Source organism: Xyrauchen texanus, chromosome 2 (assembly GCF_025860055.1).
Source record: "Xyrauchen texanus isolate HMW12.3.18 chromosome 2, RBS_HiC_50CHRs, whole genome shotgun sequence".
Classification (NCBI taxonomy): domain Eukaryota; kingdom Metazoa; phylum Chordata; class Actinopteri; order Cypriniformes; family Catostomidae; genus Xyrauchen; species Xyrauchen texanus.
Genome location: NC_068277.1, coordinates 14657513 through 14683932, shown reverse-complemented (window position 1 = coordinate 14683932; position 26420 = coordinate 14657513). Strand labels below are relative to the sequence as shown.

Below are 26420 nucleotides of genomic sequence, written 5' to 3'. Positions count from 1 at the left end.
CCTAATAGGAGTCTGTTCACTGCTTGGTAAAAGAAAAAGAGTCAAAGAAACTGTTACATTACAGTTATGCAGATGTGTTTCAGAACATTGTTGCACAGTTTCAGATGTCACTGGTAAGATGACATGGCTTGCTGAATGCAACTTTCTTCCCTTGTATCCCCTACTGAATATGAAGTTGGGATGAGACAAATTAAAAGGCTCATGCCTTTTTTTTTTTTTTTTTTTATAAATTTGCTAGTGGCCTTAAGTATTAGGAAAGATGCAGGAGATGGAATTCCAGCAAAAAAAGTTCAATCAGTTAGCCCGGAAGAGAGAGACTGTAAGTTTTGAAATGCAAAGATGTGGACACCCCCTCCTAATTAATGACTGTGGCTATTTCAGCTACACCTATTGCCAACATTTAGGTGCATAAAATGGAACATGAAACCATACAATCTCTTTTGGGCCCTTGACTAACTTACTAACCTACACAAAGGCCAGACCTGAACCTCATTGAACACCTTTGGGATGAATTGAACTGCAGACTGTGAGCCAGACCACATTACCAAACATCAGTGCCTGAATTTACTGATACTTTTGTGTCTGATGATGGCAAATCCCCACAGCCATGTTCCAACATCTAGTACAGTGGAAAGACTTCTCAGAAGAGCTTTTATAACGAGAAGGATAAAGCTGCAGACAGAGCTAAACCATAAGCAATGATATAGGGATCCCCTAACCTAACCTTTTCCCTAACCGTGAGTGGAAGCGGAGTTGCTCTTGGAGTTGCCACAACTCCCTTTTGGATTAATCTTGCCCTCTGTTGGAGATACCACACCCATTTGGAAATCCCTAGCCTTCAGCTTTACCTACTTGGTTATAGCAGCAAAGGAAATACCAACTCCCTATTAATGATGTTTTGAAGTGAAATGTTTAACAAGGGAATGGTGATCATGTGTCCACATACATTTGGCCATCTAGTGTACTGGCTACAATTCTATTTTGGATGCACAGAAACATATAGATGGCATAAAAGCCAACAGACTAAAAGCCACAGAGCCCAATTTTGATTTCAGACATTTTTATGTTCCCACATTCAAAAGTGCATGCTAGTATATGGTGAGACACTTACAATTTTAAAGTCCCAGTGAAATGGCTTGCTGAGTGAATAAGGGGGAGGGACATTCTTGTTCTAGAGCGCATTTCATTGGACAAAAAGAGTGAGTGCAGTGTGAGTCATAAATATTTCTGGTTCGTATTCCAGCAAGAGAGACTATACATTTTAAATATCTTATATGTGCTTAAAGTGAATTTTGCCAATGTTTAAGTGTACTCTAGTAAATACAGCAGATGCTTCAAAGCACACTTGGACTAAATTAACAAAACTCCAATTTTGATTTCACTGTATCCAAGTCTCACGATAGCCTTCTTCAAGTAGCTCTGGACATCAAAGAATATTACAAAATATTTGCACTTACTATGATATTGTGTTCAAACTCATTAAATACATGTTTAGTATTCATGGAGAATTAACCTCTTTCTCTAGTCATTGCTTGGCTCTTCACCACTTTTTCACTCTGTTGTCTGATTTACCACCTGTGCTGTTTCTCATGATCTGCTCCCAGAACTTGACACTTAATTTCTTGCATGACAAGTTAAATGGCAAGAATTTTAGCTATCCAAGCTGCAATCTTCTTTTTCCTATTCTGTATGTACTGCACACACATACGTACACCTATGGATTTAATAGTAATAATGTTCAAAGCACGTGGCTTATTTATGTGTTTGCCTACAGCTTGTTTCATGTGAGTGAACTGTTGTTCGCCCACACATCTCTCCTCTCGTTTCTCTTTCCATCTCTCTGACATGTTCCTGTCATCCTCCACCGAGCTGAGTATGTGCATGGTGTGTGTGTGTGTGTGTGTGTGTTTGAGTCGTGACAGCCAAGTATTTCATCACTTTCCCTCATCTCAGTTGCTCCCTTCTATGTACCACAATTTCTTTCCACAATTATGCATTACTCTTTCCTTGGTTTACTGTAGTAAACTGCATTAACATTACTCTAGTGCTCACAAAACATACAATAGAGTCAAGTAATAGAGGTCAGAGGGCAAACACAGCTATTTGTCAATTGCCTTTCCACGAGCAATGCCATGTTCTGTGCATATATACAGTGGCCCAGAGATGCAAATCACAACCAAATAAGTAAAGTGAACAAAAGCTGAAAACACAACATAAATAAGACACAAAACAAAAGACACTCAATGTTATTACAATGAAATGCAATGCAATTAATCCACAATACAGCGGCAGGGAGCTCATCCCATTGCAAGTCACTCACAAGAGAAGTTCCTGGTCAACACGTCACAAGACGTTCCTTAAAGTGATTTGCAATGAAGCCATCTTGCTTTTTCAACTCCTCCACTCCAACCACCTGACTCCATTCTGGTATTTAACACCCAAGTTTCATAGTCCAATCAATTCTGATGGATAAAATCATGTCACATCCTGTTGCAAATGAGTAGTGAAAATGCTGTTTTATGTACACTTTAAAACACACACAAACTTTCCAAAAAACACAACAGAAACTCCTACCTGTAGGAAAGAAAAGTTATAAATTAGTTCTCTTTACCTTTATTTACAGCTCTGTACTCTACACATGACTATATGTCAACACTTGCTTATTTTGTTGAGCCTATTTTAATTTATTTTAAGGAATTATTAAAAAGAAAATAAAACAAATAAGAGAAGTCCATCATGTCTCCTGAGCCATAAAAGAGCATCTTCTGAGCCATTAAATTTTTCTCTGTATAAATCTACTAAGGTTATTTTCCACTCCCGATCTGCATCAGCAAGGACAGGTGTAGTGCCCTGGAAGAGCAAGACGCTCTATGACAAAGACAATGAAAGTCATTCCTCACAAACTTAGAGGATGTGTTTTCCACCAATGTCCATTTATTAGTATCAACCGTATTCTTTTTGAACAAAAGACAGACAAAATCTCTGATTCATTTTGGAAGCTGGTAGCACTGTTTAGGGATTACAATTAGGGTAATTGTAAATGAATCAGATTAACTCAATTTACGGCAAAAAAAGATGGTGCAACATCAGAACAATTTTGTTGAATCAGCACACACGCACACACATAATATCTTAAACTGATTGCTAGAAAAACCCCACAGAACATCAGAATTGTGCATAGACAAAACCAGTCACACAATCTAACAAGTTACTAAAAGAAGACAAAAAAGAAACAATTCTATCACAATATAACTATCATAACAAGTTCACTCATTCTCTCAACTTATAAATTAAGAGACTTCAAGAAACGAGTCATTTTCCTTCATTTATATACAGGTTTACATCTATTTACACTGTACATTTATGCCAAAATAAATCATCATTATGTTAAATCATATTGTGCACACCACAGGGATGATGAGAAATATCAGGGGTTTTCATCAAAACTCCCCAGGTAACATTGATTTGACAAGCACACAAACAAGTTCACACAACATCTTTAGATGAGTTGTCGTCACATAAATCAAAGTTCGGTTTCAAATCTGTCACTGCACATTCAATTGTCTGTAACCGTCTTTGTGATAACAGACGTGACCATTCAAATGCTGGTTGTTTTACACCTGGTTTGGCATTTTGTTTCGTAATGCAAAAACAATGGAGTCCACTTCTGCAATCCAACTGTTGAAAAACGAATTTGTGGATACAACAGTACAACAGACAAGCACACATTAGCTGCCTCACCGTGGTGAGTCATACAACAAGACAAGACAAAACAAAGCATGCCGTTCACTTGTGCACTCTTCTGCATTTACTTTCATTTTCAGTGTTAGGTGCTCATTGTTTTCAACTCACGAAGTCACGAAGTTTTGGATGCTAAAAGCAGGGCTGGAGACATTGTCCCGGGTCCTGTGATGAGGGCAACATACATAGGGTGTTTTAGTCTCATAATAATTAGTACGAGATGGTGAAATCACAAGAAAGCGTAGAAGTTGACTAGTACAAAAACGTACAACCTTTAGTCCCATGAGGACCAATCAATCAACAAAAAGAATTTCAAGTCAATACAATACAGACATCACATTTTAGCTTGCCTCATATCCACCACTTTTTTTAAGAAAGGAAATGTCAATGAACAAATTTCATTGTATCAATTATTTATTTATACAATACAAATGACTGATGTCAATAATCTGTAATATGCTTCCCTAGTCTCTTTCCAAACTTAGTTTTTATCTTCCATATGAAAAAGTAATTTCCCTTGTAAAATCATGGCTAAGGTTACAGTTTGGGTAAAGCGTTAGACTTTATGGTTAGGTTTAGGTTTGGGATAGCAGTTAAACTTAGTTTAAAATGAACAAAAATATTAACATCATCTGATGGTCCGTTTATTTTCACTATGGGACTAAAAATCATACAGTGTGTTTTGTTATGAGTCAACTTGTAAGCTTTCTTATGATTTGCCATCTCATACTTATTACTATGACTTATCATGAGACGGGTTGGATAAGGGAAATAAATTGCAGTTACAGTAAGGCACTTACAATGAAAGTCTATGGCGCAAGGTATTTTGAGGGTACAAATATGATGCTCAAAATGCTAAGTTGTCCTTTTTGAGGTGGGACTATTTTTCTTGGTACAATTACATGATTTACGCTATATTTTAATGTTTCAATTATCTCTTTTAGTTCACTAAATTGTATATCTTATTTTCGAGGGACATAAAGAATTTGTCCAGTCCTTTTAGAAATGAACTGTCTGAAAACAAATGAAAAGCATATTGGCAGCAGTTGAACTAACATTGGCAGTGTCATTGCAAACTGGTGAAGTGGTTGATGCATCCCTCTGCAATATGTTAAGTGGTCCTTTTTGAGGTGGGACTATTTTACTAGGTAGGTGAACTTCTGGAGTGCATTTCAGAAATAATTGTATGCATTCTATACTGCATGTAAACAGTGCATTATGGATCGTTACGTCACATCTCATACTGGCATCCTTACGTATAGCATGTGAAAGTTACCTGGTTCAACAGTGTAACGCGGTCTTGACATTGAAAGATTGGATAAAACATGGCACAGATGAGATCAGTTAGCAATTCTATCTCACTAGTCTCATGGCAACACATATGTTTACTGTAAGTCTTGTGGCTTTACTTGTTATTGACTTGCCAAGTGTACTTCAATTGTACGTAGGTGCTTTACTGTTATCACGATTTATACAGTCCCCATGAAATCAAGCGACAGCCCTGCTTAGAAGTCCAAATAAAGGAATTAACACTTGTATAGACTGTGCCATCAAATGGACAGGCTGTGAGTTTTTAGCAGTGAAATTCACTTTGGATGTCTCGTCTGACACTAGGAGCACAGGCATATGGAGGGGAGAAAGGTGATGTACTGTTTCACTTCCTAAAAGGACTATGTGTGTGTTTGTATTTGTACATCTGTGCATTTAAAGCCACTTGACTTTATGAACAGATATGAGCACAAGTCCTAACCCTGAAGTGATCACTTACATTTACCGTTACCTTCCCTAATGTTTAAACATATATATATATATTGCTTATCTACAGTACATTGTCTTATTATTTCAAGGACGGATAAAGCAGTTACCTTCTTTAAAGAGGTTTTGTCTTCTTAAAGATAATTTGTACTCTGACTGTGTTATTATAACAATAGTCATTTTTCATAATGGTGAACCTTAGGTTTAATTTTACTGTTGACATGGTAACAATTTAAATTCTTCCCTTCCTATATCTGCCTTTTCTCTGTTATGTAAGTAACACTTTAAGAAGAGACAGAAATCACAAGCAAACACAGCAGTTTGACATACAATGTTTGAAAAACAAAAATGAATGGTATTGCTATTATACCCTGTGGACCTGTTGATCAGTTCCCATCTACAATTAAAAGAAACTTGACATTTATGTTAGCTATAACACCTTTCTCAAAGCTGAGCAAATGCTGCCTTAAAGTCATGTAAAAATTATTGTATTTACAAGATCAGCGCACACAAATTACGAAATAAGCGCACTAAGTAATTACAAGTAGAACAATCAGGATTTTCTTAGAGCTCCAGCTAAATGTACACATTAAGATTATAATTTTGTTAAAATTGAAACTGTTGCTCTGCTATGAAAGTAGTTGACCTGAAAGAGAAAACTGACTGTAGAAGACAAGTTGATGCTAACGCTTATGCTAACACGTTAGCGCCATGTGTTATAAACTGCATTCTGACACACTACACTTGGGATTTTCTTTTTGAATGTTACAGTTACACTTGGGCACATCAATGTGTCACCGGCAAATGGATATAAATGCGATCTTCAATTCCCACGCTATATGCAAATAAAATGGCGTTCACTTCTGTGATTATGCTAATTCAGGGCAGTGAATTTAAATGATGTGCTTTATTATTTGCTTCCAAGTGAATTTGTAAATGGACGCTGTGTATTTTTCCCCTAGAGGGTTCTCGTAGGAAAGATGTGCCATGCGTGCCAGCTGCGCTAATGTCAGTGCTAAGTTTCAGTTTCATCAGCAATTTGCATCAAATTAATGAGGAAAAACTTCTGTCTCTCCTACAACATGCATTCGTTTCTGTCTTTGTTATTATTTACTGCATGAGGCAAGCCCTATTCAAATATTTGGTGACAGCTGAAATGTTTAGCATTTTTTCTATGCTGACATAGCACTGTTTGGGTGGGGTAAAGATTACATATGTGGCTTGAACAGCAAGATGCATTTAGACTTGACCAGTTTCACCTGAAATACATCTCAAACCACCTCCTGAAGTGGTTTGAGCGATCAAATTGTAATCAATGTGTTTCAGAAGGCATTTACACCTGGTCTTTTCATGATCGGATAGCCATTGGATCAGTGGAAATGCATGCAGTTGCCAAGTGTAAACAGGCCCAAACTTGGCATGACCAAACTACATTTCCCATCATTCTTTACCCAAATAAAGCATCAATTACACACCCAGCGTTGGGGGTAATGTGATAAAAGTAATGTGTGTTACATAACCAGATTACTTTTTTAGAGTAATGAGTGAAGTCATTAATATTTTTATTTTAGACCATAATATCTGAGTTACTTTTTAAATAAAGTAAAGCGTTGCTTTTGCACACCTCTACTGTCCATGCATTGCGAGAAATCAGGAGTAAAAGTGTGCAAACTTCGGGGAGGAGACGTAGTGCATGATTGGCATTGTAGTTCTAGAGAGTGAGTGGCTAGATAAGTCACTTCTATTTAAATGTATGGGAGAAATTGGAACACCCAACCAAGTAGATCTAGCACCCAACTTTAATGGATATAGAAAGGAAGTCCAGCCTTGCAGGCAGAAGAGCCAATCACCTTTTAGATACAGACATCGCCTGTCAATCAACTCGCTAACACGCATGCACATTTAGTGTTTTAGAGTAATATGAGGTCAACATTCTTTGAGTGAAACACGGTTGATTTGTGTGTTAATACACACTGCATTCAAAAATCAGTAAATGCAGGCAGAGGGATTGTAAGAATAGTCTTTCACTGGTCAAGACATGATACACAGGGTGAAATACTCGCTCAATTCACTGACTTATGCAGCTAAACAGCTCCATGTTGCAGCTCCCTGTAACTGGGAGAATGGGATGAGAAAAGCTGACTCTGGATCAGTGGCTCTGAGCAACGTTCTACATTGATTGTGTATGCAGAGAAAATGTCTTCCTTTCTAAAAATGTTTGTTTTATAATAAACAATAGTGTGATTCATGAAAAAAACAGTTTTTATGACATTTTGGTGCATTAAAACGATTCCATTCAAGTTGTATCAAAATGCACCTTGGAAGTTGTGGCATCTATATGCACCGTGGATCAATTCAGATCTGAGAGGACTTAAGTGAATAATATTTATTTATTCATTGAACAAGTTAGACTGGCATTCCCCACTGAATTTTATCCTGACTTCTGAAGAACATCTCAAGTTGACTTTGGCATTGTCGATGGGCACAGCACATGATGACATGATGATGCAGGTTTAAGTGTTGTACTTTGCTGCTTTAGGGAAGATAGCGGTCATTCTTCTTTATTCATATTGGCTGCCATGTTGATGGAAATATGTATTTATTTAATTTATATGTATTCTTTAATATAAATATGACATGAAGACCTGCTTTCTAAATATCTGTAAAGTTTGTTTACTGTTTTTTTACACGAGTATTGTACAGTAGCTATCATGACCTGTAATATCTCTTGTATGGAATGCATAGCATAGCAGAAGAGAAAATGGCTGTGAGCAAAAGTAGAGAAACACTTTTCTTTCCATAAAAAATAACTTTCTAATTAAGTTACTTTTTTAAGGTGTAATGCAATATTCTTAACATGAATTTGATTCCAACAAAAAACGCTTGAACACACATCGTGTCATAATTTCATTTTCCGAACTCATAAGTATGTCACAGGAAGACTTGAAGGCAGCATAAGAAGCAACTAAATGTAATTTTTACTTACAAATCAATCATATGACTGTTGTAATCCAATCCTCAACACAGACAAATACTGACTGTGACAAATGCATACAAATATACACACATATACACATACATACACACTAAGCCAAAGACGCACAAACAACTTTTACAATTACATGATTTTGTTTTATATTTTCTGGTTTCACTTATCTCTTAAGATCTTAAGATTTAGTTCAATAAATTGTATATCTTATTTTCGAGGGACATAATGAACTCATCCAGCCCTTTTGGAGTCTGAAAATAAATGAAAAGCATATTGACAGTGGTTGAACTCACATTGGCAGTGTCATTGCATACAGGTTAAGTGGTTGATGCAACCCTCTGCAAAGTGTGTACGGAATGCTGCTTTAGATAAAAGTATTCCTACAGCCCTGCTTCTATTCAGTGTTCATCAAAAAGCTCATAAGCCAACACACACCTCACGCACAGATGTGTGCAAACACAAACGCATACATTAAAAACCCTGTCTTCTCTATTGCTCTTTGCTTTGGAAATACATTTTAACGTCTCTGTTTGACTGTAAGGCCAGAAACATACTCTACACAAGTACGCAAATGCAGATGGGGACACTGGGCCAACACATTGCAGGTGCATGGTACATTCTTAGTATGCAAACTTGCTTTACTGTCGTGGTAACAAACCTCAGTACTCAAGGGCATAATAGGGTTACCTTCAATTGGCTGAGACATTAAAGTGGATGTGTTGTTATTCATGTGGCTTGCTATTGTACATCTCTGAGCAATTTGAAACTTGTATTACAGCACTGCTCAGGTTATTGCCTCCTTATGATGAATCGCTTTTGCTGTATTCCATATTTGTAAGTCACTTTGGATAAAAGTGTCTGTTAAAAGAATAAGAATGAATGTAATTGTATACATATGTAAAGATTATCTTCAAACTGTTTCTTTCATGATTGTTGTCATGATAGCAGTTGGCCTAAAAGAGAATATTTGTCTTGTGGCAATGCATACTTGCGCTGTGTTACGCATTGCATTCTGACACAATTCGGAATGCAAAGACAAATTAAATCGTGCTCATGTAGCATGAAGTGTTTGCTTTCACGCTCCTGTGCAGAATAGGCCTATGTTGTGGGTCTAAGAGAAACCCACAAACAACAATTTTTACAATTCTCGATCTTTCAATTCTTGCCCCATTTTGTTTTTACACATTTATAGGAATGTTCTAAAATTGTTTGAATATTTTCTTTTTTTTAAACAAGACCTAATTTTTTCTGTCACATAACCCACAGTACATACTGAACATACAACAAAGAGTTCCAGAGAAATAGTAATTTCTACACTGTTCTGATAAAAAAAAAGTGAATCCCTCCGTCAACTAGTTATTGCACTGTGTTTGTGATCCTTCCAGATCTTTCCATACACTTAGAGGGATGGCACAAGGGAGGTGAGACAAAAACATAGAAGGGGCTGTTTTGGGGATTGTTTTAAGCCATTTCAAATTCAGCGATTAAAGTTAGACGAAAGACGTCACCCTGTTTGGCAGTTCAGCTGTTCAAAGAACAGTTGAGTTGTCAGACCTTTTTCTCAAGGAAGACGAGTCTGTTTACATCTCCATTACATAAGAACTTCTCTCCCAGTCTTCTTGGCAGTGCTTAGCCTCTTTTTTGGTGGGAAAAAATAATAGCAGTAAACAAAGGCAGGCTCTTTATAACCAAACTGCAGGAAAAATTGAGAAGGGAGTTAGAGAAAAAGACAGAGAGAGAGAAAGAGAGAAAGATAGTTGGATGGCTTTTGGTACCCGTGTTTAAACTTGTGCATATCAACAGGGTTTTGAAGGGTTTTGTTTACTTTTGGTGGGCAGGTCCTTCAAGCTTTGAGAGCGTGCCATTGGGAAACGGCAGTGCGCGGATGGCTCATCGTGTCTTTCCAATGTTTTACCTCTGCTGGGCCACTCTTCCATGAGAGATAGATCTACAAATATGGTGTGAACAAAAAAAGGTGGAAGGATAACCAAATTTGCAGAAATTACACATTATATTAGAGCAAAAACATGTTTATTCTATAGAATTCAACAGTGTATAGAATTCAATCGCTGTAGTGTCACAAAATGCAACACTAGCTACTTTTTGCTAGTAACTTGAAGTGTAGCTAACTACCTTTTAAAAGAGTTGCTCAATTTTAATCTAACTACTTTGAGCTATGAGTATCTTGTAGCTTGGGAAGCTACAGTTTCAGAGTAACTTACCAAACATTGGAAGTGAATATTAAGACACTTTATTTGATATTTGTGCTGGTTACGTTGTTTGTAACAGTCCTTTGCAAGTGACATTGTTCAATATACTTTGTCCTTGTGGCATGGCATTTGTATTAATACTGTTTGGGCATACGTGTGTGTGTGGGTGTGTGTATGTGTATAAGGGCTGGGCAATATACTGAATATTGACAATCTATTCACAATGATTTTGATGATGATCTAATATTAAATAATATTGAGAATATACCATATATCATTTGAATGCACTTTTAATCAGTCCATTTTACTTCCTAATGAGCTCTAGTAACGCTCATTTAAACTTCAGTAGCAAAAATGGCTTTACAGTTGTTAAGTCCAATTCATTTCCATGATTCAACCGTTCAATTAACTGATTCAAAATCATTATATTAATGCATATAAATGAAAAGGATTCTTTCTCTCGTTTGTTAATTTTCTGAAAACAGTGTGGAAAACATGCTTTGATTATTTTATCTAGATTGTTACAGTGTTTTAATCTACTTGGCAACATTGGCTGTTTGTTGAAATTACCAGTATGGGATAAATCATCAAAAAAGGCTTAATTAGTTTTTTTTTTGCAATATTACCCAGTGATAGTGTGTATGTGAGTGTGTATGCATCCCCATTACATCACACCTTGCCTATGACATCATTGCGACTCAGTCTGTCTTTGTCCATGACTGTGATGACTATGGTTGTTTCTCTGAGGATATGAGCAGGGACATCAAAGGGGAACGACTCATTAAACACGGGATTTAAACACCTCTTCATCACCACTGTCTTCTTCTTCTCCACTCGTTTATCTTTGTGCATCAGCCACACTTTGACATAGGGGTCTGAAACACACACAAACAAGAAACAGTTGAGTCCAGGCAATGAGGGGGAATTTGAATTCTTGTGATGAAATTCTAAATTAAATTCAAGAATATTAAGGTGCTTTGTGCCACACGGAATACTCTGCAGATGGTACCTTGACAAGGATACTCCATTTTTAGAGAAATCCCATTAGCATTCACGACAGCATGTGCACTAAATATTGTGAGGACTATTATACTACATTTACATTTATTCATTCAGCAGATGCTTTGGAAAGCAACATATCGAGAATGTCGAGTGATTTACATTTATACATTTGGCTGATGCTTTTATCCAAAGCGACATTCACTATATTGAAAGTACACTTTTATGAGTTTGTCTTTTCCATGGGAATCAAATACTAGTGCCATCTACCAATCTAGAGTCCCCTGGGAATAGGACCCATGACCATGCTGCTGCTTGTGCTACAGAAACATGCTGCCCATGAAAAGGGTTTTAAGGACAATTCACTATGCGCCCCACTGAAAGCAAACCACATTATAGCGACCATGAGGAGGTTACCCCATGTGACTCTACTCACCTTAGCAACCAGGTAATTTAGTTGCTTAGGAGACCTGTCTGGGTCACTCAGCACACCCTGAATTCGAACTTGTGACTCTAGTCAGCATCTTTTACTCACTGAGCTACCCAGGCCCCCCTCATCTAGACTCTTAACAGCCACCCACAGATTCCAGAAATCCACCATACATTTTAGAGTAGAAATAGGAGGCATAAGTTCATACCGGATGTTCCCCCAATGTCCATGGCTTTGAGATTCCTTGCCTTTATGATGCTCACAGTGATGATGTTGGCAGTGGGATTATAACACAGAGACACAAGCAGGTCACCCCGACTTCCCTGATGAAATGAACACAGACAGTAAGGTCAGGTCAGTACTGGACCAGTTCATTGGTTACCAATCACCTTATTTGTCATGCAAGCTTATGGTTCTCATGAAGTAACCAGACAAATAAAAAGCTCATTCTTTAAAGCTGAAGTGTGTAATATCTGAGACACTAAGACCACCAAATGGAATTGCAAAAAGAAACAATGTTTTCAAAACAGCTTTCTGAATACGCCCCTCATCTTCAGTTGTTCATACAGTCAGATACTGGGACCATTAGTTGAGTAACATTGTTGGGGTGGTCTAAGCGGGTCGCTCAAAACAAACACAAGAATTTTCATAGAGCTTTTTGTTTAAATGTAAAATTGTTAAATGTTTACATTATTATTATTATTATTATTATATTTTATTAAAAAAATATACTCACACAGCATTTTAGATTCCATATTTTTTTTATTGTACATTACACATTATTTTGCTTAGGACATTGTACTGTATTTCTGTGATTAGTATTCTTATGCTACAGTCTACTGTGCCTTTGTGTCTCCACCTGTACCTCTGTGTTTGCCATATTCAAGCCATAACTAGGACATAAATATATGCATGTACATGTATAGTATATATGTGTTGGTTTCAAACACCTAGTTCAAAAGCCAATGAAATTAGAATAAATATATATTTATTTCTATCATCAGGACTCCCTTTGAAATCGACCGAATAGTGACGTAACAATGTGGTGTTCATTTGAATAGCTGAGGTAATCAACACTGAAAGTGGTACTATTGTTACTGTAGTTTGCTTTTAACCAACAAAAAGATTAAGATCCCAAGTAAGGTCCCCAGATGTTGTTGTGTTCCTGGTTGTGGAAAAACAGAATTTCTGCATAGCCTTTCTAAGGATACCAACAGTATAAATGCCTGGCTTATTCAAACGCAGTTCCTGAATGCATCAATGTGGGAATATATGTTTATGGAACACTTCTTTATGAATGTTTTTGAGAATCAAGATTAAGATTTTCAAAGAAACTTGTATTGAAAGAAGGAACATTGCCAACTATATTGGACATGACAGTAATGCCGGTGAGTAACAAATGTAATTCTAATGTTTCATCTGCCTGTGTTTGTTTTATATGTAAGGCACTGTAAAGTCAGCTTAAAAATAATAAAATAAACCACAACTTATTACATGGTTACTTACAAAGAAATACACAATACTGTAGGTCAAGAAATATTAATTTGAGATTATATTATTTTATTATGTATCTGTATGAAGAACATGTAGGGCGGAGCGCAATGAAAGTCAATGGTGAAATATACACTAGTAAGGCTGCCAGATGTCTCAACTGTATCTTATTAGACAGAACATCCAATATTTTGGCCAAAACTAACATATAGCCCAACTCTATAAAACTATCGTTTAGCTTACTTTTGAAAAAAATGCTGGCAAAATTCCCTGTATTAAATGAAATACATTACCAAATGAATAAAGCAATAATTAAAAAAAATTATTACCAATCAAAACAATTATATTGGTAGGCCTATATAATTGCCTTTTCTTTACACAAATTAAAATGAGCCTTACCCTGTTAAAAAAGTCATTTGAATGACATTCACAGAACGTTCTACACCTTTTTATTTTTCAATCAGAAATATTTGTCCAATTTTCAGTTCACTTTCAGAAAACAAGCTTTTATACACATCGATGGATGGTCCTATGTAACACAGTTGAAGGATGGGCAAGGAGGAGGCGAGAACCGGCTTGTCAACATAAATTATATTTTAATGAGAAACTCAAAAACACATAAACAAACACACATGACGGACATGCCCATAATTCTCTCTCTCTCGAACAATCGTCACCGGCCGCCTTTATCCCTCGCGCGCCTCATCAGGCCGATTGGGGACCGGGCGCGCGATATTCCGACCGGCCGCACCCCCCTCCGCTCCACACTCCTCCCGGCGTTATCTCAGGCCGGGGTGCCACCGGCATGACGTACACCCCCCCTATCCCTGGGGCGGGGTGTATCTTGCGTCCCGCGTGGTCATCCCCGCCTTCCTCGCCCTGGGAGGAGACAGGAGGGGAAGACAACAACAACAACAAAAAAAAACAAAATAGGCGAGGGAAAAGGCCAACACGGTGCGACAGGGAGAGAGAGAGGAGAGAGAGAAAAAGCTCACTCACCGGTTCTCTGATGTACCGTCGCATGGTCCTCGAACACTCCTCCACACTCAGGCGGACGACAGCCGCTCCAACACCGGGCGAATCGGAGTGAAACCGCCGACCCCCAGCGGGTAGAACGCGCCTCCGCTTTTCTGGCGGCAAATGGGGACACTCCTCCGCCCCTGGTAGCGGCTCTACCGCTCCGGGCGGTCGGAGAGTTTCTTCCCTCCTCCCCTCGCGGACGGCGGTCTTCCCTCGACCCCTCCGCGTCTCTGGGGACGGCAGGGCACTCCTCCGCCCCGGCAGCGGCTCCCTCGCTCCAGGCGGTCGGGGTATCCAGTCCCCACTTGCCCCGCGGACGACGGCCGTACCCGCATCCGGGCGGTCGGGCTACTCCGTCCCCGGTAGATGGCAGCGGCGCTCCCTGGGTGGACGGCAGTGTCGAGGACTCTGCGACGGGCATCCCTCCTCCTTCCCGGGTTTCGGCACCAATGTAACACAGTTGAAGGATGGGCAAGGAGGAGGCGAGAACCGGCTTGTCAACATAAATTATATTTTAATGAGAAACTCAAAAACACATAAACAAACACACACGACGGACATGCCCATAATTCTCTCTCTCTCGAACAATCGTCACCGGCCGCCTTTATCCCTCGCGCGCCTCATCAGGCCGATTGGGGACCGGGCGCGCGATATTCTGATCGGCCGCGCCCCCCCTCCGCTCCACACTCTTATACTAAGACGGAAATTTTCCCCCACTACTTGAACAGGGCCATGACGATTAATTTCGGGTCGGAACCGGAACCAATTTTTTACGCAGTTTCACAATGTCGACAACAAAACAGTGTGAAAAGTGGATTGGTACTAGGTTAATGAAATTTAACTAAAATAAAAAAATGCATGACATGGCCCCTTTAAGATAAGGGTCAACCACATGAAGGTAGATTTTAACCGAAAGTTTGAACAACACTCACCTAAAGGATTATTAGGAACACCATACTAATACTGTGTTTGACCCCCTTTCGCCTTCAGAACTGACTTAATTCTACGTGGCATTGATTCAACAAGGTGCTGAAAGCATTCTTTAGAAATGTTGGCCCATATTGATAGGATAGCATCTTGCAGTTGATGGAGATTTGTGGGATGCACATCCATGGCACGAAGCTCCCGTTCCACCACATCCCAAAGATGCTCTATTGGGTTGAGATCTGGTGACTGTGGGGGCCATTTTAGTACAGTGAACTCATTGTCATATTCAAGAAACAAATTTGAAATGATTCAAGCTTTGTGACATGGTGCATTATCCTGCTGGAAGTAGCCATCAGAGGATGGGTACATGGTGGCCATAAAGGGATGGACATGGTCAGAAACAATGCTCAGGTAGGCCATGGCATTTAAACGATGCCCAATTGGCACTAAGGGGCCTAAAGTGTGCCAAGAAAACATCCCCCACACCATTACACCACCACCACCAGCCTGCACAGTGGTAACAAGGCATGATGGATCCATGTTCTCATTCTGTTTACGCCAAATTCTGACTCTACCATCTGAATGTCTCAACAGAAATCGAGACTCATCAGACCAGGCAACATTTTTCCAGTCTTCAACTGTCCAATTTTGGTGAGCTCTTGCAAATTGTAGCCTCTTTTTCCTATTTGTAGTGGAGATGAGTGGTACCCGATGGGGTGTTCTGCTGTTGTAGCCCATCCGCCTCAAGGTTGTGCGTGTTGTGGCTTCACAAATGCTTTGCTGCATACCTCGGTTGTAACGAGTGGTTATTTCAGGCAAATTTGCTCTTCTATCAGCTTGAACCAGTCGGCCCATTCTCCTCTGACCTCTAGCATCAACAAGGCATTTTCGCCCACAGGACTGCCGCATACTGGATGTTTTTCCCTTTTCACACCATTCTTTGTAAACCCTAGAAATGGTTTTGCGTGAAAATCCCAGTAACTGAGCAGATTGTGAAATACTCAGACCGGCCGTCCGGCACCAACAACCATGCCACGCTCAAAATTGCTTAAATCACCTTTCTTTCCCATTCTGACATTCAGTTTGGAGTTCAGGAGATTGTCTTGACCAGGACCACACCCATAAATGCATTGAAGCAACTGCCATGTGATTGGTTGATTAGATAATTGCATTAATGAGAAATTGAACAGGTGTTCCTAATAATCCTTTAGGTGAGTGTATGTTTTCAGGACATCGCACACTGTCATTTTCCATGAATGTCATGTGGGCATGTTGTCACATTTTTATTGGGGCATGCTGTCACAAAAGTTCAAAACATGTTCAATGAACTGTATAATGTTTCCTGGGCAATAACTGAATAGCTTCAATAATTTCAATAGCTTTGTTGTAGCCAATATTTCAAAATATTTGTCTACACAGAAATTGACTACCAAAAATATTGATTGGAGTAAAAATTGTGATAACCAGCCCCCGTCTCCCCATTTGCTAATTAATCAGCTTGGACTACATATTACTCGATTGTCAATAAAAAGAACAGATGCAGTTTTACTTCAAACACTCCAAAGCAAGCAGCTGCAAAGAATAACCACAGCATAGGTGATGGAGTGCAGACTTTCATTTTGGAATCAATACACCTGGAGATATTTTGGAGTGCTCCAGACCAGAGCCCTAAACAAAGAAGTACAAGACTTTTTGTGTTAACAACACACTTGTACGCCTCTTGTTCTTGTGTGAAGGACTAAAACATTTGACAGCACCCACTGTGTCATCACTTGAGGCATGGCAAGCTCTGCACGTCCCACTCTACCCACTGCACAATTGATGTATTATTTCCCTGTCCCTATACGGCCCCTCTAAGTCACTTCATCTCTTGGACTCTTTTCTTTGACTATTATTGGCATCTGTTATTCCCTCTTTGGATTTCTTTACACTCTCATTTTCTCCTCATGCCACATCTTCAAACTTCCCATGATAGTCTAAACCTATCTGATATGCAACACTATGCTGCTCAAACTGTTAAGATAAGACTGAAATGATCAAGGACCATTTTTTCGGAGCAACCTCGTAAATTTTCAAAATCTATATCACTAAAAAAACTGAAAAGTTTTCTTTAAAATGATACCAAACACTTTTTTTTATAAGAATTATAAGCCTTTAATGCGTAAGCCACTGAAACAGAAAAAACACCCCTAGAGCTTAAATGGTTACATTAAGTTAATATAATATATAAAAGATAACTACTACACTCATAACCCTAAAATACATTTTATTTTATTCAAATAAAAAAGAAATCCTTTTTATTTATGAATTGCTTTTTAATGTATTTACACCCCCAAATGGACATTTTGTCAGATTTTCCCCATGACATTTACAGCAATTTCAAGGATAGCTTGGTTAGAAAGACACACACAGACTTACACATACAATCAATACCGGCACACCCTATACGCATATTACGCAGTCTGCATAGGGCACCAACTCCATTGGGGGGCACTAGAAACTCCACCAGCTGGCCTTCCTGACACATTATACGTCATTCAATGACCCATAGCAGTCACAGAACACCCCCCAATCTGATGATTACGGAGCACTGCGTAGGGCGTCAATTTGGCCAGCACAAACTTATACTCACACTTCCATCACTGCAGGGTTTCAGTTCTTTCCAGAAGGTCTGCATGTGAGCCAGATCAATCTTGTTCAGAGGGATGGAGACCTCTCCTATAGGGTCATTCCTGCTGAAACGGTCATAATCCAGCACTTGCAGGTACAATGTGCGCTGCACCACCTTTTCATAAGGAAACCCTGGGAGAGAGATGAGAGGGGCATAATTGTACCTCAGTATTTCACAGAAATTATTAACTGCACAATATGAGGTCAAAAATGCAGTTTGTATAATAATAGCATCAGCTTTAGACTGCCCACAGTCTGTTCACCGTCTGCATATTGCAAAACACAAAACTGTAAAGAAGAGAAAATGGCACGCTCCAATCAGATTGTCCGCCAGTAACACAACTTTTGGTCAGGGTGCTCAGGTTTAATCATCAGGAAGCAAGAAAATGTTTAAAATTCACTAGATTGATATTATTAGTTTCTGGGATGAAGAACCCGTCATTGGATTTGACAGGTGCATGGCTTCAAATCTTACAGGCAACAAACCAACCACACTTTCTGACAGCAGACAGCTCAAGATTATGACACGTTCTTTCGTTCAAACACAGCTACATGGAGTGCAACTCCAAATGCAATTGTCTCGAGGCATGCTTTTCTAAGTTTCAAACTACATTTAGCTTGAAATAGCATCCTAAAAATGTTGTTTATGATACAACCAGTGTTGGGAAAGCTACTCAAAAAGTTTTGCTAGCTAAGCTACCAACTACTGAACAGAAAAATTAGTTAAGCTAAGCTAAAAGCTAAACGCTTTACACTACAAGCTACACACCAAAAGTAGCTTGCTACATTTAAGCTACTTAATTTTTTTTCACCAACCAGATGCACGGAGCATAATGTCATAGACAAAGCATCTAAAAGACTTATTCACACAATGGTACAGTATATTACAGTTTAGTGCAATACAGTATACAAGTATTTAGTATGCTTCAAGGAATACCATGTTACTACCATGGTCATTCTATATCTGATTGTATTTACCATTGTATTTACATGATGCTTCAAGGTAATTCAAAGAATACCATGGTACACACTCACACACACACACACACACACACACACACACAGTTGTGTTTCCATGTTTTATGGGGACTTTCCATAGACATAATGGTTTTTATACTGTACAAACTTTATATTCTATCCCCTAAACCTAACCCTACCCCTAAACCTAACCCTCACAGAAAACTTTCTGCATTTTTACATTTTCAAAAAACATAATTTAGTATGATTTATAAGCTGTTTTCCTCATGGGGACCGACAAAATGTCCCCACAAGGTCAAACATTTCGGGTTTTACTATCCTTATGGGGACATTTGGTCCCCACAAAGTGATAAATACACGCTCACACACACACACACACACACACACACACACACACACACACACACACACACACACACACACACACACACACCCACTCCATATTCATATTCTATTGTACTAACATGGTGATACCAGGTAACATGTCCAAAAAACATGCTAGTGCCATGGTACTTTTTTATGTGTTTTTATGTGTTTTTGTGTAGGCTACTAAGTGTTTTGATACAGACCTTCTTCATCACTGGCAAACATAGGCACATTTGTTTCCATTGATTGTAGATTCACTGCAACCAGCATTATCTTTAATTGGCGTGTTATAAAATATTCTGTGAACTTGTTGGCAAGTGAGAGCGTGCCCAAGCTTTCTGAGTCATTCAGATTGAATTGCGAACCGATTCAGGTCACTTTGCTATCACGCATGACCAATTCATTGTGAAGAACCAATTCAAATGAGTGATTAATTCTCTCATCTTTAGTTCTGATTCAAAACTGGCCACAGTAAACACTACATCAAAAATATAGCTTCGCTACTGAAAAGCTACTTGATTTGAGCTACCACCTCGCTACTGAGAAATGTAGTTAAGCTAATAGCTTCAGTATTTGTAGCAAAGATCCTGCCCATCACTGGACACAATGCAACCAAAGTGACAAACCAGGGGCCGGTTGTACCAGCTATAACTAATTTACAACGAAGCCTAGTTGTAGTTTTCATAAATGTAATGGATAATATTCTTAAATGGGCTGAATGAAGAGTGACATTGTAAGACATATTTATCTAAAGTTTTTTGTAACAAAAATCTTTAAATTACACAGTAATTTGATTGAAAACTGTGGAAATTGTGAATCAGTGTGACCCGCACAAGAAGAGACAGTCACAATGTCAAGCAAACAGCTTTATTAGAACAAAGCGTGCAAAGTACACAAAAAGGGCAAATCCAGTGAAGAGTAGTCAAAGGGAGCGTGAGGTCAAAGCCGGGGAATCAGTAGATGAAAATGACGAGACTAGTGGGAGCAAAAGACAGGGGAAACAGTAGAGCTGGCAAGCTAAGAGGAAGACAAGAGGAGATCAAAACTAGACGAGACTAGCGGGGGGCAAAGACACGGGAAACTAAATACAATAACCAACACCCGTGAAACGGATGTGCTGTGGTATTTATAGGGGAAGGTGCAGGTGTAAACAATGAAAGGTGATGAGACGAGTGCAGGTGAAACGAATAAAGGGGTGATTGAGACGAGTGCAGGTGGTCATAATGTTCTGGCCATAGGAGCGTGCATGAGAGCCCGAGGGGGGAGATAGCATACGAGCATGTGAGCTCGTAGCAGCAAAAACGAGCGTGCAAGCTCGAGCGAGCAAAACGGGCGTGGAAGCCCGAGGGAGCAAAACGAGCGAGGCAGCTCGAGGGAGCAAAACGAGCGTGCGAGCTCGAGGGGGCAAAACGAGCGTGCGAGCTCGAGGGGGCGGAGCGAGGGAGCGGGGTTCGTGACAGTACTCCCCCCTCTAAAACAGACGGCTCCTGACGGCCGCGCTCGGTTGCGAGGAAGTGGTGCTGGACGATCCCAACAAACAAAAAACCCTGAACAGACAACCCACAAAACACACAAACAAAATTGAGGGCAGTCCAAGGGGCACAGATGGAAATGAGACAGTCCATGGGGTCAATGGGCAGTTTCAAGGCAAGGTCAGGGGGAACATAGCGGACAGGCGGATGGTCGGGAGATCTAGGGGGCATCCAAAGGGCAGAGACTGGGTCAGGGGTTCTGGAAGGCGACTGGAGGACAGGGACTGGGTCCGGGGGTCTACAAGGTGACCACCGGACAGGAATAGGGTCCGGAGGCCAGGGAAGAGGCCACCGGACAGGGAGAGTGTCAGGAAGTCCGGGCTGAGCCGTGAAAGGCAGAGCCGTCAGAGGCGGCACAGTAGGCGGCTCTGGAGGCGGGGTTCTGGAAGGCTCTGGAGGTGGAGCCGAAGGAGGCTTTAGGGGCGAAGGCCTGGAAGGCTCTGGAGGTGGAGCCGAAGGAGGCTTTAGGGGCGAAGGCCTGGGAGGCTCTGGAGGTGGAGCCAAGGGAGGCGGCGTCGTGGGAGGTTTCTGAGGTGACGGCCTGGCAGGCTCTGTAGTCTCGGGGGGTAGAGCCGTAGAAGGCCCGAGAGATGGAGCCGTAGGAGGCTCGAGAGGCGGAGCCCTAGAAAGCTCTGGAGTCTTTGGGATCAGAGCCGTGAGAGGCTCGGGAGGTGGAGCCGTGGGAGGCTCTGGAGGGGGAGCTGTAGGAGGCCCGAGAGGCGGAGCCGTAGAAAGCTCTGGAGTCTTTGGGAGCAGAGCCGTGAGAGGCTCGGGAGGTGGAGCCGTGGGAGGCTCTGGAGGGGGAGCCGTAGGAGGCCCGAGAGGCGGAGCCATAGGAGGCTCTAGAGGCAGAGTCCTGGAAGGCTCGAGAGGCTTGGGGGACGGAGCCCTGAGAGGCTTGAGAGGAGGAGGAGCCCTAAGAGACTCGAGAGATGAAGCCATGAGAGGCTTGAGGGGTGGAGCCATGAAAGACTCGAGGGGCGGAGGAGCCCAGAGAGGCTCGAGGGGAGGAGGAGCCCTGAAAGACTCGAGAGGGGAAGCCCTGAGAGGCTTGAGAGGGGGAGGAGCCCTGAGAGACTCGAGAGGCAAAGCCATGAAAGACTCGATAGGCGAAGCCGTGAGAGGCTTGAGGGGTGAAGCCCTGAAAGACTCGAGAGGAGAAGCCCTGAGAGGCTTGGAAGGAGGGGGAGCCCTGAAAGACTCGAGAGGAGAAGCCCTGGGAGGCTTGAGAGGCAGAGCTCTGGGAGGCTCGAGGGGTAGAGCTCTGGGAGGTTCGAGAGACTTGAAAGGCAGAACCCTGGGGGGCTTGGGAGGTAGAGCTCTGGGAGGCTCGAGAAACGGAGCCCTAGGAGGCTCGAGAGGAGGAGCCCTGGGAGGCTCAAGAGGAGGAGCCCTGGGAGGCTTGGGAGGAGGAGCCTTGGGAGGCTCGTGAGGCGGAGGCCGCGAGGGCTCTGAGGGGCGAGCAGAGACTGGCAGAGCCGTGGAAGACTCTGAGGGCGGAGCAGAACCCGGCAGAGCCGTGGAAGACTCTGAGGGCGGAGCAGAACCCGGCAGAGCCGTGGAAGACTCTGAGGGCGGAGCAGAGGTCGGTAGAGCTGTGGAAGACTCTGAGGGAACCTCTGCGGTCTTGAGCATAAGACGAGACTGGGGAGAAGGGGCCCTCTTCCTTCTCTTACGTCTTTGGCCAACAGGGGACGTAGCCATGGGGACGGTCGAGGCTACAGGCGCTGGCTCTGGGGCGGTCGAGGCTACAGGTGCTGGCTCGCTGACCGTGGCAGACATGGGCGCTGGCTTGCTGGCCGTGTCGGGCTTGGGCGCTGGCTCGTTGGCCGTGGCGGGCATGGGCGCTGGCTCGTTGGCCGTGGCGGGCATGGGCGCTGGCTCGTTGGCCATGGCGGGCATGGGCACTGGCTCTCTGGCCGTAGCAGGCATGGGCGTTGACTCGCTGGCCATGCCAGGCTTCGAGACTGGGGCCGTGACAGGCTTCGGGACTGGGGTCGTGACAGGCTTCGGGACTGGGGCCGTGACAGGCCTCGGGACTGGGGCCGTGTCAGGCTTCAAGACGGGGGCCGTGTCAGGCTTCAAGACGGGGGCCGTGGTAGGCTTCAAGACGGGGGCCGTGGTAGGCTTCAAGACGGGGGCCGTGGTGTGGAGTGCTGGTTCAGTGTCTGCCTCCCCCACAGTAAACGAGGAACCAGCGTACAGTAGGGCGAGGTCAATAAACTGAGCCAGGTTGAGAGGGCAGCGACCACCAGGCATGAATGATGAGGCTGGCTCATTCAGTCCATATTGAAAAATGTCTTTTAGAGCCACCTCATCAAAATTCACCTGGTTAGCCAGGGCACAAAAGTCAACCACATAAGCCTCCAAGGGTTGACTCCCCTGACGCAAAACCAAGAGTTGGGCCGCTGGGTCCATAATGTTAAGGGCACGGTTTAAAGTTCTACAACCGCTGCCCTGCATAAACAACCCTTGGCAAGCACCCGAAGAGCCATCAAACCTCTCAAGGGGTTGAAGGCTTACGGCGCTTGGGGATGTGTTGGGAGCATAACCGGGCTCAGGGACAGACACAGGCGGAACAGGGTGAAACAAATCAAAAATCGCACGTACCTGCTGTCCCTGGGCCGTGAGCGCTCGGTCATGCCTCCAAACCGTAGCTCCTCACGCCGAATGTGACGTGTACCTCCGCTCTAGTGAGCTGCGCGAATCCTCAGCGCGGGACATTGTGACTGTCTTCGGTAAGGTTGGTTATTTTGTGACCCGCACAAGAAGAGACAATGTCAAAGTCAAACAGCTTTATTAGAACAAAGCGTGCAAAGTACACAAAAAGGGCAAATCCAGTGAAGAGTAGTCAAAGGGAGCGTGAGGTCGAAGCCGGCGAATCAGTAGATGAAAATGACGAGACTAGTGGGAGCAAAAGACAGGGGAACAAGGGGAGCTGGCAAGCTAAGAGGAAGACAAGAGGAGATCAAAACTAGACGAGACTAGCGGGGGGCAAAGACACAGGAAACTAAATACAATAACCAACACCCGTGAAACGGATGTGCTGTGGTATTTATAGGGGAAGGTGCAGGTGTAAACAATGAAAGGTGATGAGACGAGTGCAGGTGAAACGAATAAAGGGGTGATTGAGACGAGTGCAGGTGGTCATAATGTTCTGGCCATAGGAGCGTGCATGAGAGCCCGAGGGGGGAGATAGCGTACGAGCATGTGAGCTCGTAGCAGCAAAAACGAGCGTGCAAGCTCGAGCGAGCAAAACGGCCGTGGAAGCCCAAGGGAGCAAAACGAGCGAGGCAGCTCGAGGGAGCAAAACGAGCGTGCGAGCTCGAGGGGGCAAAACGAGCGTGCAAGCTCGAGGGGGCAAAACGAGCGTGCGAGCTCGAGGGAGCAAAACGAGCGTGGAAGCTCGAGGGGGCGGAGCGAGGGAGCGGGGTTCGTGACAATCAGAATAAAGAAACCTGTGAAACGTGGCTCGGAGCGACCGCTCATTCCCATGACGCAATTGTGAATGACATAATCAAGTCAATCTTCCTTCACCCTTAAACTACTTATGGTGCATTCCATTTGTACTTGGAAGTTGGATATTCCGAGTTGGAGTTCTGACTCGGAAACTCAATAAGGAACTGCAATAACCCCGACTTCAGAATCCAAAATGGCTGCTCAGCACATCAACAGTAAGTGAAACAGTAGTAAATGGAATGCACCATTATATACACTGTCGGCCAAATGTTTGGAATAATGTACAGATTTTGCTCTTATGGAAAGAAATTGATACTTTTATTCACCAACGTGGCATTCAACTGATCACAATGTATAGTCAGGATATTTCAGAACTTCTTAAACTACTTCAAAACATGCAGCAATGACAGTTTTGCAGGTCCTTGGCATTCTAGCTTGTCAGTTTGTCCAGATACTCAGATGAAATTTCACCCTACACTTCTTATAGCACTTGCGATAGATGTGTCTGTCTTGTCGGGCACTTCTCACACACCTTACAGTCTAGATGATCCCACAAAATCTCAATGGGGTTAAGATCCATAACACTCTTTTCCAATGTTCTGTTGTCCAATGTCTGTTTTTCTTTGCCCACTCCAACCTTTTCTTTTTGTTTTTCTGCTTCAAAAGTGACTTTTTCTTTGCAATTCTTCCCATAAGTCCTGCACCTTTACTGTTGTACATGGTAGAATTCAATGAAGCTGTCACATGTTGTACATATGACCTTCCACATCTCTTTCTGTCCTTATTAGAGCCAGATGTCATTTGTCTTTGAAGACTGTAATGTACACCTTTGTATGAAATCTTTTATTTTTGTTTTGCCATTTTTGACCTAATATTGACCTTAAGACATGCCAGTCTATTGCATACTGTGGCAAATCAAAAACAAATGAAAAGACACTGTTAAGCTTCATTTAACAAACCAAATTGCTTTCAACTGTGTTTATACAATTGCAAGTTATTTTCTAGAACCAAATTAGCAATTTATCATGATTACTCAATGATAAGGTGTTGGAGTGATGGCTGCTGGAAATGGGGTCTGTCTAGATTTGATCAAAAATTACTTTTTTCAAATTGTGATGGTGCTGTTTTTACAACAGTAATGTCCTGACTACTCAGTTAAATGCAACTTGTGAATTAAAGTACCAATTTCCTTCCAAAACAGCAAAATCTGTACATTATTCCAAACTTTTGGCCACCAGTGTAAATTTACATATCCTAATATTTTTCTATACTTCTAATTAACAACCTAAAATAAATAGTTTTATATATTCACCTAATTTTATTCAATAACATTATTTGGAATGCTTCATGGGATTGTAGTTTGAGCCCTAATGAAAACGAGTAAATACACAGCCTTGTACCTTTGTCTTTTTGTCCAATTTTCAAATACTTTATTGCCTCAAAACAAAGTTTGTGATGTTGGGATTCACCCTACAAACTACGGAAAGACTAGACACTCAAACTTCATAATAACGTAATGGAGACATGACATACTGCAAGGGTCTGACCTTCAAATAGGAAGGTCTCATTCCAGTGAGGGTTGAGGTTCTTTCTTTTGACCTTGGTCTCAAGTTTGTGCTTCTTGTCTGGCAAAAGGTAGAGTTTGACGAATGGGTCTGAAGTTCCAGAGAAGTCTTTTGCAGGTAGATCCTGACCCTTTAGGATCTTGACTGTTAGGGTGGAGTCCTGAAAACTGTAGCCCACGCTAAACTGGATGCGGCCCAACTTCTCGCACACTGGCCCTTCGTGTTCCTCTCCTTCAGAGCCTGGGGACAACTTAAAAATGAATGTGGTCAACATTGTTGTTAGAAGGC

At 41.8% G+C, this 26420-nt stretch overlaps 1 protein-coding gene across 1 annotated transcript in view; it reads right to left on the bottom strand.

Annotated features, from left to right (window-relative positions):
* Positions 1–10317: 10317 nt before the first annotated feature.
* syt7b (synaptotagmin VIIb) overlaps positions 10318–26420 on the bottom strand; it is a 175717-nt gene continuing 159614 nt past the window's right edge. Inside the window, exons 7-11 of the mRNA XM_052151998.1 lie at positions 26115–26382; positions 18195–18364; positions 12333–12447; positions 11371–11570; positions 10318–10433 (exon numbers count right to left, since the gene is read on the bottom strand). Of these exons, the coding sequence (XP_052007958.1) occupies positions 10329–10433; positions 11371–11570; positions 12333–12447; positions 18195–18364; positions 26115–26382 (858 nt within the window). The 3' untranslated portion in view covers positions 10318–10328. The remainder of the gene's footprint in view (positions 10434–11370; positions 11571–12332; positions 12448–18194; positions 18365–26114; positions 26383–26420) is intronic.